This window comes from Diospyros lotus, chromosome 4 (genome assembly GCF_014633365.1).
Source record: "Diospyros lotus cultivar Yz01 chromosome 4, ASM1463336v1, whole genome shotgun sequence".
Lineage (NCBI taxonomy): Eukaryota > Viridiplantae > Streptophyta > Magnoliopsida > Ericales > Ebenaceae > Diospyros > Diospyros lotus.
The window spans coordinates 11,090,555-11,104,523 of record NC_068341.1 but is presented as its reverse complement, the minus strand read 5'-3'; the positions used below and the strand labels follow the sequence as shown (position 1 = coordinate 11,104,523).

The following is a 13,969-nucleotide window of genomic DNA, read 5'->3' as shown; positions in this document are numbered from 1 at the left end:
AGGTAGCGACCACCACAGGATAAGAAAATTTCAATACAACTTCTAAATGTGAAGGAGGATCATTATTATAATTTTAAAAACACTTTCAAAAAGTATTTGGTATCCTAAATCTGTTACTAAAAAATACATAAAATGTAATTTAGCATTAAAATAAATAAAACGGGGGTACCCAAAAATAGTAACAAAAATCAGTGGTCGTCGCTGATGTTGTCTTTGTTATCCCTCTCCCTAGCGGTTGCCGACTCAAACCAAACCAACTTGCTGCTGTTGTCTTTGTGTGTGTATGAACAGTTAGTTTTTAATGTGAAGGATAATGGTGTAAATGTGAAGGACGATGGTGTAATGAGAGGGCGACGGAGACAATTTGGCGAGAGTCCCCACGTTTGGTCAATTTTGACACAGAGCCTATTGAAGGCTGCCGTCAGGTATGGAAGGGACCCCCACGTTGAGTTGAGATGAGATGCGTTTGGTAACTTCAACTTGAAGATGATGTCTGGAAGTTGATCCTTTACTTAAAAAACTAATATAATATAATTAATTATCAGAGACATCAAATAACTGTCATTCTCGGCTTTGATTGAAGCCTCCACCGCCACTACTCCCACTGGATGGGCTCACCTCCATTTCCAATGACATCAGAATGGTCTGTTATTAGTCAAGTAATTAAGAGTCCTCCCTCTTGGATATGTGGGTATTGATTTGACATCATCTCACCATTAAATTCTATGAATACAAACAAAATTAAAATTTTCCAGATTTAATGTGTTTTGATAAATTACTTATACAATATTTATTAATTAAGATATAAATTTAAAAAATAAAATATGAAAAATATTTTAAATTTTTATTAATTTTAATTTATTTGTTAAATTTATCCGACGACTATTAAAAAAGAAATCATATGACTTCTTATATGATATTTTTCAGATATACTTATTTATCCCCTTTTCTAAATAAGTATATCTTGAATCTTACAGATAAAAAAAAATAATGCATATCTCTTTTAGTACATTATAAAAAATTTAATAAACAGTTTAATGAAAAATTTTAAATATTTCACATCCTTATTTTAATCATTCTATATCTTGATCCAAAAAGTATTTTAATTTTATCTTAACATAATCTTATCTTAATCGTTTTAACAAACACTATCTAAGATGGAAATAAAGATAAATTCTTTGATTCAAATAAAAAGTTACAAAAATAAATAAATAAATTCTCTCGTTTAACCCTAGTACTTCAAAACACCCATTTTTATAATCTTTATAAAATTTAACATTTTAATTAATGAGTTGCTTTAATTTGAATAATTAGATATACAACTTTATTTATAGAGAGATAAGATAGGTAAAAAAAATTAAAAATTAAGTTTGGTTTATATATACAAATTTATCTCTACCAATTACCACAATTATGTCCTAATGTGAACATTTCTAAAAATAGATGGCTGATTCTCTTAATATAACCTCTGATGCTCAAATTAGTAAAGATAAAAATACCTCACACTCAAAATCTTTAGAGGTGAAGTGAGACAAGATATTCAAAGTTATCTTCCACATTCTTGAGCTCAATTATTTGTTAATGAGAGTCAAGATTTTCAAAATTATCTCTAAGATTCTCGAGTTCATTTGTCTCAACTATATCAACAGTCGATATAGATTAGTTTTTTCAAGATACGAATCCAACAATTAGATTTTGTAAGCTTTTCTCTTAAATCTAGACTAGATGAAAGGACACGTGCCATTTAGATGAAACGATATGTGTCATTTCCTTGTTACTTGAAATTGATGACATGTGGTGAAATGCTTGGTTGTCTTCCAAGGGTAGGTTAATACTTTCACCTATTCTAAATGTCTCCTTTATCACTTTTCCTCACTCTTTGAACCGAGTAGTTTGTTTAGTTCGGGGAATAACGAAGTTTTTTTTTTTTTTTTTTTAATTCAATGTTATGGCTCTACCTTTTTCTCATGATTGTGCAATTAACACTTAGAGACTGTACTTTGATGGACAACAACTTCCCATGGTGTATTTTCAATAAAATAGTGCATTCATTTTTACAACAAGGAAGCCATGCAATTATCTTCCTTAGCCTATATAAAGTCATATCCTACCCATGGGTACTTCACTTGTTTTCTTCTACTCTTAGAAAGTTGCTCAATTTTCAAAGATGCAAAGGTTTATTTAGCTAGATTAGTATTCTCTTATTTTTCTTACTCTTTTTCTTTATTTTTTAGCTTATTTTCGCCCTTTTGCTTAGTTTTCCATCAAGCCGATTGTTATTGTTCGGTCCATCGCCATTAGACCCTTACTCATTCCGCTATCACTATTGTTGTTGCTACCACTTTGGTTGCTCAGCTTGTTTTCCATCCAAATTTGCTCGAATTGTTCACTACTTGGTTCAGCTTGCTTCAAACCCTACTCAATTATGTTACCTTGGCCCTTGCTTGGTCATGCTACTAATTAGTTTCTCGCTCAATCATGTTGCCTTAGCACTTGCTTGGTCACCTTATTGGTTTGATCTTACACCATGCTCAATTTTCCAAGTTTTTCATTACCCAATCTTCATAATGTTTTCATTGAGTCTAATTCCTATTTTAAGTCTTTTGTTTGTCCTTTGAGAAGACCAAAGAAGTTAAAACACACACAAAAAAATAGGTGTCATCCTGCCCTACCAAACTTGGTGCTTCACTTTTAGAGCTTAGTGAGAGATCCTAATTATCCATTTTTCTCAAAAAATTTAACCAAGTTTATTCAATTCTTGTCAAAGCTAATATTGGGGTTATGCTAAAGAAATATCATCCTCCCGAAAGGGTTATTGGTACCTTACCCCTAGGGAATTGAAGGTTTCTTTGATCTCACCCACAGCTAGAGTTTTCTCCTTCATTGGCCTGTGGCCCTGTCAACTTACCCCCAATGGGTGAAAGAGCTTGATTTCCTTTATTCTCTATTGTCGAGATAGGGCCATCCTTCTTGATGCTTGACTTTTCTTCAGTCTATTCAAGGTAAACTCTATGGATAGGATCGAACCTAAGTTCTAAATCTTAGCCCTTTCTCAAAGCAAATTCATGGTAGGCAACTCGTACTCTATGAAGAAATGAAAGGAATGATTTTCTTCATTAGTTCAAATGTGCATGGTATCCAATTTGGTATCCCCCTATGTTGGAGTTAGGACTTAGGAGTCGGATCGATCACTTGGCCGAAAAGTCTTTGAGTTGCAAAAGCAAGATGTCCAAAAACTTTAGAGGCTAAACATATAAGAGTTCAAAGGCTACTATGCAATAAGCCCTTTTCCTAGGCGGGATTACTAAGCATCATTGCCTAACTCATGACTTTTCTTTAGATAGTTGAGTTGCTTTGTTTTAGCATGCCTTATCAATTTTTTTTTTTTTTCTAATGTCTTCAATTTTGCTAACTCTTCCTTGGTTGAATTATAGGAGATATGGCAATTGATGCTTGGTTGTGGGGCAAGAAGAAGAGTCAACAGGAAAAGGCGAAGAATGTATGATGCGTGGCTTGAATGCAAGGAAAAGATGTCCCGACCCTAATAAAGGTGAGCTTACCTCCATGTGGCTCATTCCTAGGGCCCTAATTTGCCAATCTTCTCAGGTTAAGCCCTTCATGCTCTCCAAAGGCTCCTTGACTAATCTAGTCGAGCAAGTATCAATGCCTATCCATGTCGTTAAGTGAGAGGTGAGGGAAAGTGACCTTAACAACTACAGACACGTTGCACATTAGTTGATCCATGGCCTTCCCAACCCCATTGATCGAGCCCGCATTCATAACTATTTCACTAATGCCCTAGAAAACTCCTTCTACAAGCATATCATCGAAGTACCACCATTTTCCATTGGTGACACTTGACTTATTGTTTATAAGGTGTAACCCTCAATTTTGAGCTATCAAATATGTTAATCCACATTAATAAGCGGATTCTTGAGTTCACCACTTTCTTAGAAGAGTAAGAGAAAGCTATAGAGCTCAAGGATAAAAAGGTCAAGCTAGGATCAAGCAAGGTTGCTGAGCTATATGAGCTAAGGATTGGGAAACACACTATAGAGAAGCAAGTCCATGGTGTCCAAGATCATAATGCCAAGTTACTTGATCATTTGGTTAACCTTAAGGTCTTTTTGGAGGTAAAGGACTTCCCTCGAGAACAACTTCAAGAGGTATGGATTAGGGGATTCTCCAAACATGTCTAGGAATTGGCTCACATCTTTCTTGACATAGATTTTCCTCGTTCCATTTTGCTGAAGAAATGGTTGTCAAGATGTCATGTTTGTCTAAGGATTTAAAGAAAGATATGGATGCTAACAATAATGAGGCTCCACTAGATAATCCTCCAATTTAGCTTTAGTTTAGCTCTTGACAGTTAGGATTTCATTTCTTTTTTGAGGAACCATGAATTGTTCTCCTTAGTTTGCATTATTCGACCCCTTTGGCCTTAATGAAAACTTTTCTTCCAATTTTGGCAATATGGGACTTTGTTCCTTGTGTTTTAATTTGGTTAGATTATAACTTGTTCTCTGATCTCTCCTTCTCGGCTTTTGATCGAGGTGTTTAGAGAGTTATAATATTTTTTCGATTCGCTATAACTTGTTAATGTGATATAGTTTGGTGGGACCACAAGATGCTTGACATCCCTTCCACCCATTGAGTATTTGCTTCTTCTACCCAAGCACAAAACCTTTGGAATAAAGTTTTCTTGGTCAACATAATTTACACAAGTAATTCTTTGCAATATTCCTAAATTGAATGATCTTCAAATTGTGGCTCATTATTTATCACCAAGATCCAAGGAATCTTAAATCAGCACACAATCCACTTCCATAGGAACTACTTCACTCTTCGATCAGTCATAGAAGCCACTAGTTCAACTTCCACTCATTTGATGAAGTAATTAATAGTTGCTATCAAATACTTATTCTACGTTACTGTCGGAAGAAAAGGTCCAAGGATATCCATCCCCCATTAAGCAAATGGGCAAGGAGTGTCAAGATGAGTGAGCTTAGTAGTTGGGATATGAACTAGGTTTAAAATCTACTGTCATCTTTCACGTCCCTACCAACTATTCAATGTCACCTATCATTGTTGAACAATAGTATCCTTATCAAATAGGCTTATGTGACAATGCCTGAGCTCCAATAAGGTTTCCATAGATCACCTCACGAATCAATAGAAATAGACACATGGCACAATCTCAAAGACGCGTAGACTAATAGAAAATCAATATATAGCACGATCTTAATAAGTTGATCTAAAGGCCATTTGGAAGATATATAAGCCCATTAAATAGTGAGATTTGATGCCCCGGCCATTAATGAGTATGGTTCAACCGACATGACATTACATACTAATCATGCTTGATCATGTAAATGATAAGACCTTTAGCGAAAAATCATGCTCAAACCATTCCCTCTACGAGTTATAAAAGCCTCTAATTCTCTGGCAACAAATACATAGTAATTCCGACATTGCTTGTTACTCTATTCGACCTCTCGTTGCTAAACACTGGCTTGATCATCAGAGTCTATACTAAAAGATAAAAAAAAAAAAAAAAACCCAAATTTATATGAGATTAATTATTTATTTAGACATAAGTAATTACTTGTGTTACTTATCTGCATCATCCAAGCAACATTAATTAGATATAAGATTACAACAGTTTTAAAGATTTATTTTTGACTAATATTTAAATTCATAACCTGAATTTGGTGACTTTTCACTAAATAGTAATGTAAATGAACAAGATGTGGCAAAAGCAAAACATTTTTTTTTACACAAACAAGAGCTACATGAGTTGCCAAACCTTGATTGTATTTGATATGTAATTTATTATATTTTTAATGAATTTATTTAATATATTCACTACAACAAAAATGATTTGTTGAGGTATTTTTTTTAGGGCATTTTTTTAGAAAGTGTCATCTAAAATATCATTTTAAGGCACAATCTAAAAAAGTGTTCCAATACAATAACTTTAATGAGGTACAACAATTAAGTGCCATATAAAATACTATTTTAAGGCACAATTTAAAGAAGTGCCCTAATAAAATAATTCTAATGAGGCACGACAATGAAATGCCCTAATAGATAAATATAAGTGTCTTAATAGATAATCTAATGGACAAATTTTTTGAAATGTCCCATTAAAATAATTCTAACAAGACACTCTGATGAAGTGCCTTAATAGACAAAACTTAAGTGCCCTAATAAAATAATTCTAGTGAAACTTAGATATACTATAAAATAAACATAGGCACATATATTAATAAGATGATGTGTAGATTAGGTGGTCACACGTGTGCAAGAAGAAGGAAAGGTTCAGGGTTCAAGCTGAGGGAGAAGTAAGTTAGAGTTAAGAGAAGGCCTTGTGAGGGATATGAAAAATAAATTTATAGTGATTTTTGAGTCATTTTTAAGTGTTGCAACAAACTTAAATTTATAGTTATTTTTTAGGCATTTATAAGTGCTTCAATATGTTTTTGAGGCACAATTACACGCGATATTATTATTAATGTTCTAATAGTTAAAATGCCTTAATAAACTGTCTATTAAGACATTTTTAAAGACCTCTTAATCTAAAATTTATTGCAATAGAAGCTGGGAGTTCATTTCATAGTTTTTGATATTGTATGTACATGCAATGAAAATAGGTGGAATCTCTCATTAAATCTGCATACCACCTCATCCTCATCCTTCTATTTTTATTTTATTTTAATGATGCATATATTCTTTGTCAAAAGCTAATCTCTTTAACAACGGAAACACACAATCGTCATCTTCTTATAATTTAATTTAACGAATAGATTCGTTTCTCACTTTTTTTTTTATTGTTATAATTTATTATTATGAAACCTGCTTTTATGAGAATAATATATTTTAATTGATTTCAATTTAATTTATTTTCTATCTTTTCTTCTTCGCCACAAAAATTTTTAAACTCTTGTATCTCTTCCATACAAAAAATAAAATAGTTTTTATTGTTATAACAAAAGTGCTTCTAGATATTTTCCAATCAACAAAAAAATACACCCAAAAAAAAAAGTTTCTATCAATTCACACTTTGACCCGACTAAACAAGAAACAAATCAAACAATATTATGTTGTTATATATTTGTTGTTACTCAAACAATAATAAAATTTATATCGATAAATTCGTCTTCAAATTAACTCTAAGAAGTTTGTAAAAATGAAACTAATCAAAGGGTACATCGTATTTTCTATGTAAATATTTTAATGTTTAAGTCATATTGATCAAAATTAAAAGAAGTTGCATAGCTCTTTAATGAATAAATGTGACTCACTTAAAGGAATGAGTCTTGTTCTATTTATAAATGAAATTAATAAAAAGTGAAAATAATTTTAAATATTTTAAAATTATTTCGTATAATTCTTATCTATTACACTATTTTTGAAAAAAAAAATTAGAAGTACTATTAACACGTCATTATCACGAGGATATCTCGCAAATGATCTTTCACCAAACATTTATGAACTCTTCTAAAATTTATTAGTCTTCCTTTGTGTGAGTCTACGAGAGAGTCTTCCGGGGACCTTTTGGTGGGGAGGACCTCATAAGTTCTTTTTTCACATTTCTCTTTTTTTTTTTTTTAACTCTTGAGTTTGGTCTTAATGGGATTCATAAATGAATCTTAGCTCATGTACAATTCAATATTATTAATGGCTTGTTGTTATTACGTCTTTATGTTTTGATATATAAACATTACTTAATGAGTTACATATATTCGAATCGAAAAGAATGAGAAAGTAACATACATCGTAAAAATAGTTAAATTAATATAAAAAAGATTAATAAATTTCATTTCATTTTTGCCTCTCATTCACGAAAGCAAATGTTATGTGAGGGTCGGTCACGCGTCAATTAAAGTCCATCTCATTTTCATCTTATTCATAAAATTAAATTTTACGAGTTATTTATGCAGAATAAATTTTATTCAATCATTTTGTCATTTATTTATAACATTGAACTTGAGTCGGTTGATTTTGTCGCAAGTAAAATATCTCACGTCTATTCCATCATGAGACATGACTTTTATGAATCAGCGTAGAATAAATATCATAAAATATTGTATGTATATTTATAAAATCACATTCCATATATAATTTGACTTTTCCTGTAAAGAATAAATTTGGGCCAATCCTTTTACATGTATAAATAAAACCGGATTTTGTGAGTCAAATTGTCACTAGAGGGACTGGCCATCCTTGGACGGTAAGGTCACTCCGCCGCTTCGCCACCGACTCAGCCCAAATTTAAACACGCACGCCCCGCGCCGCCTCGTGATTTGACCACCACCGTCTCAATTTCTGATGCAATTTGTCAGCCGCCAAACTCAAGACTCACGTACCATAATACTCTTCTTTCTTCTTTCTTCTTCTCCCTTATCTTGTATACGTCGCGCTCAGGCAATTTCTTTGGTCCACCCCGACTTCTATAATTTTTGTTTGTTATCTCTCAATTCAATTCCCATTCATATAATAAGGAATTGGTTAGTAAATTTTGAGTATACAGAAATAATTCTATAAATTAATTGTGATTTGAGTTGTGAACAACTCAATTGAAACCCGTTTAGACCTCCTCGTAATCTTAATTAAATATATATATATAGAGAGAGAGAGAGAGAGAGAGAGAGTTGATCAAACGAAGTTGAATGGATTAGCAGTTATTTAGAAAGCCCACCCACCAAGCCGCTGGAATAAAGGAAAGCCGAATTGGACGGGACGTAATCATTGAGATCATCGAAGAGAATTTCTGTAAATAAAAACAAAAAATAATACATGCACAAGAAAGAAAAACGGAAAACAGCGTGACAATGTACAATTTTTTATTATCTATTTTATTATATGAACAAATACCAAAATCTGGAGATAATAACTGTTACAAACTTTTTTGGTACTTCCTAACTTGGATCTGTAGCATCCCAATTGTCAACCGCCACATAACATATATTGAAGTGGGCCATCATTTGAATTATACCATCACTTATTTACGTATATGTAACACAAATTACTCCTCTAATTAATAGTTTAGAATTAAAAGATAATTGGTCGATCTTCTTGTAAGTTTAGAGTTGGACATATAATACAATGAAGTGAAACTTCCATGAAATCGTGCTTAATTACATTTCCTAGCTAATTCATCATTGCACTAGCATTTTTACGAATACTATTAACTTTTAAAGAACTAATTAATGTCAAATCATAACGTCTCCCTGAAACACTAATGAGCTCAAAAACCATCAAGAATTAATGCAAAATACGACATACAATATAATAATAAGATCAAACCAAGCTAGCCTCGTTGCACCACACCATTAATCATTAATAGAATTTTGATAAATCAAAACACCTCCCTCGACAATCAATGAGTTTAAAAGCCATTAAGGGCAAGTCTAGAGAGGCCAACATGTGGCGCAACAAGATCAAAGCTCACTAGATATATCATGCTTGCACACACCTTCAAACACATTGTTAACCCATGCATGACACGTTATTAAATAAATAATGAGAAGTTTGTAGCCTAACAAGTGACGCAACAAATCAAATCACACCAAATTAACCCTTGGTTGCACCTATATATATATATATGCACACATCGTTACGTACCCCTTGATGGAATGATGTTGACACCTATTTTAATAACCTGTAAGTTTAAAAGTCATCAAGAACAAGTAATTAAATTAATTAATAGCCTAACAAGTGACACACAAATCAAATTGCACCAATTAAGCCCCACACTTGCACCTTTGCACACATCTTTAATGGTGACACCGCATTCATAACTAATGCGTTCAAAAGCCATCAAAAGTAAGTTGCAACTTAACAGGTGCACGACACAACAATTCAAATCGCGCCAAACCTACAGTACTTGCACCTTTGCACACACCGTTAACCCCAAAGACAATTAATGTTGACACCTTCTTTAACAACTAATGAGTTTAAAAGTCATTAAGAGAGTAAGTCTGCATCCAGCAGAAACGTGACACAGCAAATCAAACTGATCTAAACTTACACTTTGCATGCAGGGTTAACCCCTAATAAGGGGATAATGCATGCTGTCACGTCCTTTTGACAACCAGTGAATTCAAAAATCATCAAGAATAAGTTTGGAACTTGACATATTATATCTGAGATAACAATAATATATACGTACCGAACCCTACCAATTAATATCCATGCTTGCACCTCAACATAGACTGTTTTAACTCTTATTAATGGAGTAACCCCATGTCACAAACCCTCCCTTGAAGTCTCAACGACCAATTATTCAAAAGCCATCATATATGGGCCCTAAATAGCGCCCATTAATTTTCTCACACATCTGACAAGAAACAGGATCAAGTGGACTTGGGGATGGCGACCGAAAATGATAGAAAAATCAAGACTGATCATATATAAAGAACAAATCCCCTCAAGCAAACCTATGAGCAATCTCGGAATTTATCCACTCTCTGCTTCCATTCTTGTACATTCTTAATTAGCCCCAAAATTCTAACTTTTTAACATCGAATCAACTATTTCAATGACTGAAGAAACAATCAATTCTCATTGCAAGAAAGACCTCTCGCGAGATCAATTCAGGCAATACACTCTGTGAATTAAGGTGCATACAATCTCGCATCATCAATAAAACATTAGAGATACTTTAATTATAAATTAATTATAGAGAAATATTATAATTAAATTCATCATTATATATACACAAAGATAACGTTAATCTGTTTCAATAAATGTATTTTTTTTTAAATAAACTATTTTATTATTTTTATCTTAAAATAATTCATGTTATTAAATAATAATAAATAAATATATTTTACAATATTGTTTCAATTAATAAAAGTATTTGATAAAATATGTGTATATGTATGTGTATGTATAGAAACGGAAGAGAGAAAAAGACTGGACCGATCACCGATGGAATGTGTCGGCCAACTTTGGACTTGTCTTAAAGGAAGATTAACGTGGCGGCCGTCCCCAGGCGAAAGACTAGCAGCCAAGTAAGACACCCTCCATTGCCCCTCTTCTCCTTCCCTCCGTATACATACGTCAACATTATATGTATATATATAATTTATATTTTTTTTTCTCTCTCTTTCTATCTTCTTTCAATCTAATATATAAATACCAAAGCCGGCCCCTTGGACAAGCGCTTTCTGGGTCGGTTGAAGACCAGAGAGAAAGAGAGAGCTTCAATGGAAGGAGCCACCGATTTGTGCCCCAACCGAAGCGCCGGTGAGAAGCGCAAGTCGAGGCAGCAAGACAAGCCCTACCGTGGGATAAGGATGCGCAAGTGGGGAAAGTGGGTGGCCGAGATTCGTGAGCCCAACAAGCGCACCAGGATCTGGCTCGGCTCCTACTCCTCCCCCGTGGCGGCGGCGCGCGCCTACGACACCGCCGTGTTCTACCTCCGCGGCCCCACCGCCCGCCTCAACTTCCCTGAATACATGGCCCAGGACGACTACCTTCGCGACATGTCCGCCGCCTCCATCCGTAAGAAGGCCACCGAAGTCGGCGCTAGGGTTGACGCTCTCGAGACCTCTCTCCGCCACAACGGCTCCCCCGACTCCAACTCCCGCCGCGGCTCCCTTAAGGCCGACCTCAACGAGTACCCAAACCCCGAAAGCTCGGACGAGGAGTGAGAGAAGAAGAGAAGCCGACGATCGAACAGTGAAGCAATAGAGGAAGTCGATCGTCGGAACATGATCCGAAGGGATCGTCCTCTTTTGATGTTCAGTTTCTATATCGGTAGATAGATAGATAAACATGTAGCTATATATATATATGAACTATGCGTAGAAGCTTACCAGAGATCATGATTGCCAGAGGCATGATCCGAAACTCCATGTTTAGTCCTCTTTCCTTTATGCTATATTCGTTCAATTGTTTCCCCTTAATTATTCTCTCTTCTTTTTCTGGGTTCATCTTTAATTTCTTTCCGTCCTCGTTTTCGCTGGACGAACCTCCAAACCAGCGGTCGACGGAGAAGACGATTATTCAAGAAGGGACAAAATTGATATTCACATCATAATATATATATATATTTTTATTTCAAATAAATTAATCTGAGAAGAGTTTTTGTGGAAAAAAAACAGGATAAGATAAAGATATTTTATTTGATTAATATAACCGCCACCGCCATGGATCTGAACAAGGGAGGTTGTCAGCGTCAAGAGATGGTGGAGGCTACGGCAAGGCAGTTCACAAGTGGGTGGGGTGGCGGCTGGTGGTTGATTGAGTGGCGGCCGGGCGGTTGCTATATATTAATATTATTATCAGTTTAATTAATTAATTGATTTTGTGTTAATTAATTTGTGATATATTAATTAATATTAGTTTGATTAATATATACATGTGGTCTGGCCATGCACGATCTATAAGGGGGGCCAATTGCCAAATGTTTTAGTTGCAATATAATTCAATTTGGGAATTTCCTTGATGCTATCATTTGATTTAGACTTAAAGACTTGTGCCTAACACTAATCAATTTTAGCGTTGGTAATTTCTTTTTTTTTAATGGAAGTTGTACTATTATATATAATTTTTATTCCTTTTAAAGTGGTTAAAATTATGACAAATGTACACAAATCTCCCTAATATGAGCAAAATCATGTGATGATTCTTAATTATAGTTGTTTTATAAAAATTCTATTTCTTTCTTTTTAAAAACTACCAAACATAGCATGAATGTCACAGCAAGTCTCGAAACAACTCTTTCTCGGTTTTCAATGCAGCTTTCAAAGAATGAACTAATCCTAAATTACCTTTTCTTTTTTTATCTAATCCAAGATATTGATAACTCTTAAAACATTCTTAATTATAATTACTTGAAGCGACTATGACAAGTTGATTGCTTATAACAATTATTAATTATTTTCTAAAAAATGAAGCGGTAATTATCATAACTACTTCTTGATTATAAAACAATTATTTTGTTGTTAAATTTAACATTATTATATTTGATTTGTGGCCCCTTTTTTCTCTCTCTCTCTCTCTAATGTCTCTTAAGCTCCATCTCTCGAGTCATTGTCACTTAATTTCAGAGATAAAAAAAAAAGATGACTCTTCACAAGTATAGAGTTCAAAGAGTTTTGATTTTGATCTTTTCTTCATTCCTCTTCTTTTTTAGATCCTTCTCCTATATTCTTAGTAATTTTAACTGCTTGAGTAAGAGTTCTATAGCTTCACCAGATAAAGAGACTAAGATAAGAAGATGTCCTTGGACAGAAAGAGAGAGATAAAGAGACACTAAAGAGAGAGAGGAAATGCAGCTGAAAGAGACAACTAGAAGAGATGTAATAAAAAAAAAAAAGAGAAATTAAGGAAACGTAAAAAGAAAGATGGAGTTAAAGATTAAAGAAAGAAAATGAGGAAATAGAGAGAAAGAAAGTTAAGAAGAGACCAGAAAACTGTCACGTCAGCATACATGCATATTTGGCCATGCACGATTTAGGAGTACGTTTAAAACTAAAAAGAAAAGATTTAAAAAAAAAAGTTAAAGTTTGCAAAAATATGCTTTTGGCCCATATATATATATATATATGTACATATAACGCATACACACACATGCACACAAAGATATTCAGGCACATAATATACATACATGCAGCTACACACATACATACATATGCACACCCTGATACATATATGTACAAACACATCACATACATAGATACACGCATACAAGTTTCGGCTTCATGACAAGCCTACATGAATGATCCCCAATTCTATTGAATGTTTTATTAAATTCATCAATAATTACAAGTTTTGACGGACAAATTTGATAAAATCTTATCTCTCATATATGACCTTTATACTCAAAGTACACCTCTTTATTATCCAATCCTCTCTCTCTCTCTCTCTCTCTCTCTCTCTCTAAATAATGTCTATCTCTATATAAAATAAGATAAGATATGACATATTTTTAAGAGAGATTTTATTTCTACTTAAT

At 33.6% G+C, this 13,969-nt stretch overlaps 1 protein-coding gene across 1 annotated transcript; it reads left to right on the top strand.

The window, feature by feature from the left end:
- Positions 1 to 11,153: 11,153 nt before the first annotated feature.
- Positions 11,154 to 11,915, top strand: LOC127799018 (ethylene-responsive transcription factor ERF010-like). The gene has a single exon (XM_052332701.1). The coding sequence runs from the start codon at positions 11,214 to 11,216 to the stop codon at positions 11,658 to 11,660; it is 447 nt and encodes a 148-aa protein (XP_052188661.1). The 5' UTR covers positions 11,154 to 11,213; the 3' UTR covers positions 11,661 to 11,915.
- The last annotated feature ends 2,054 nt before the right edge of the window (positions 11,916 to 13,969 follow it).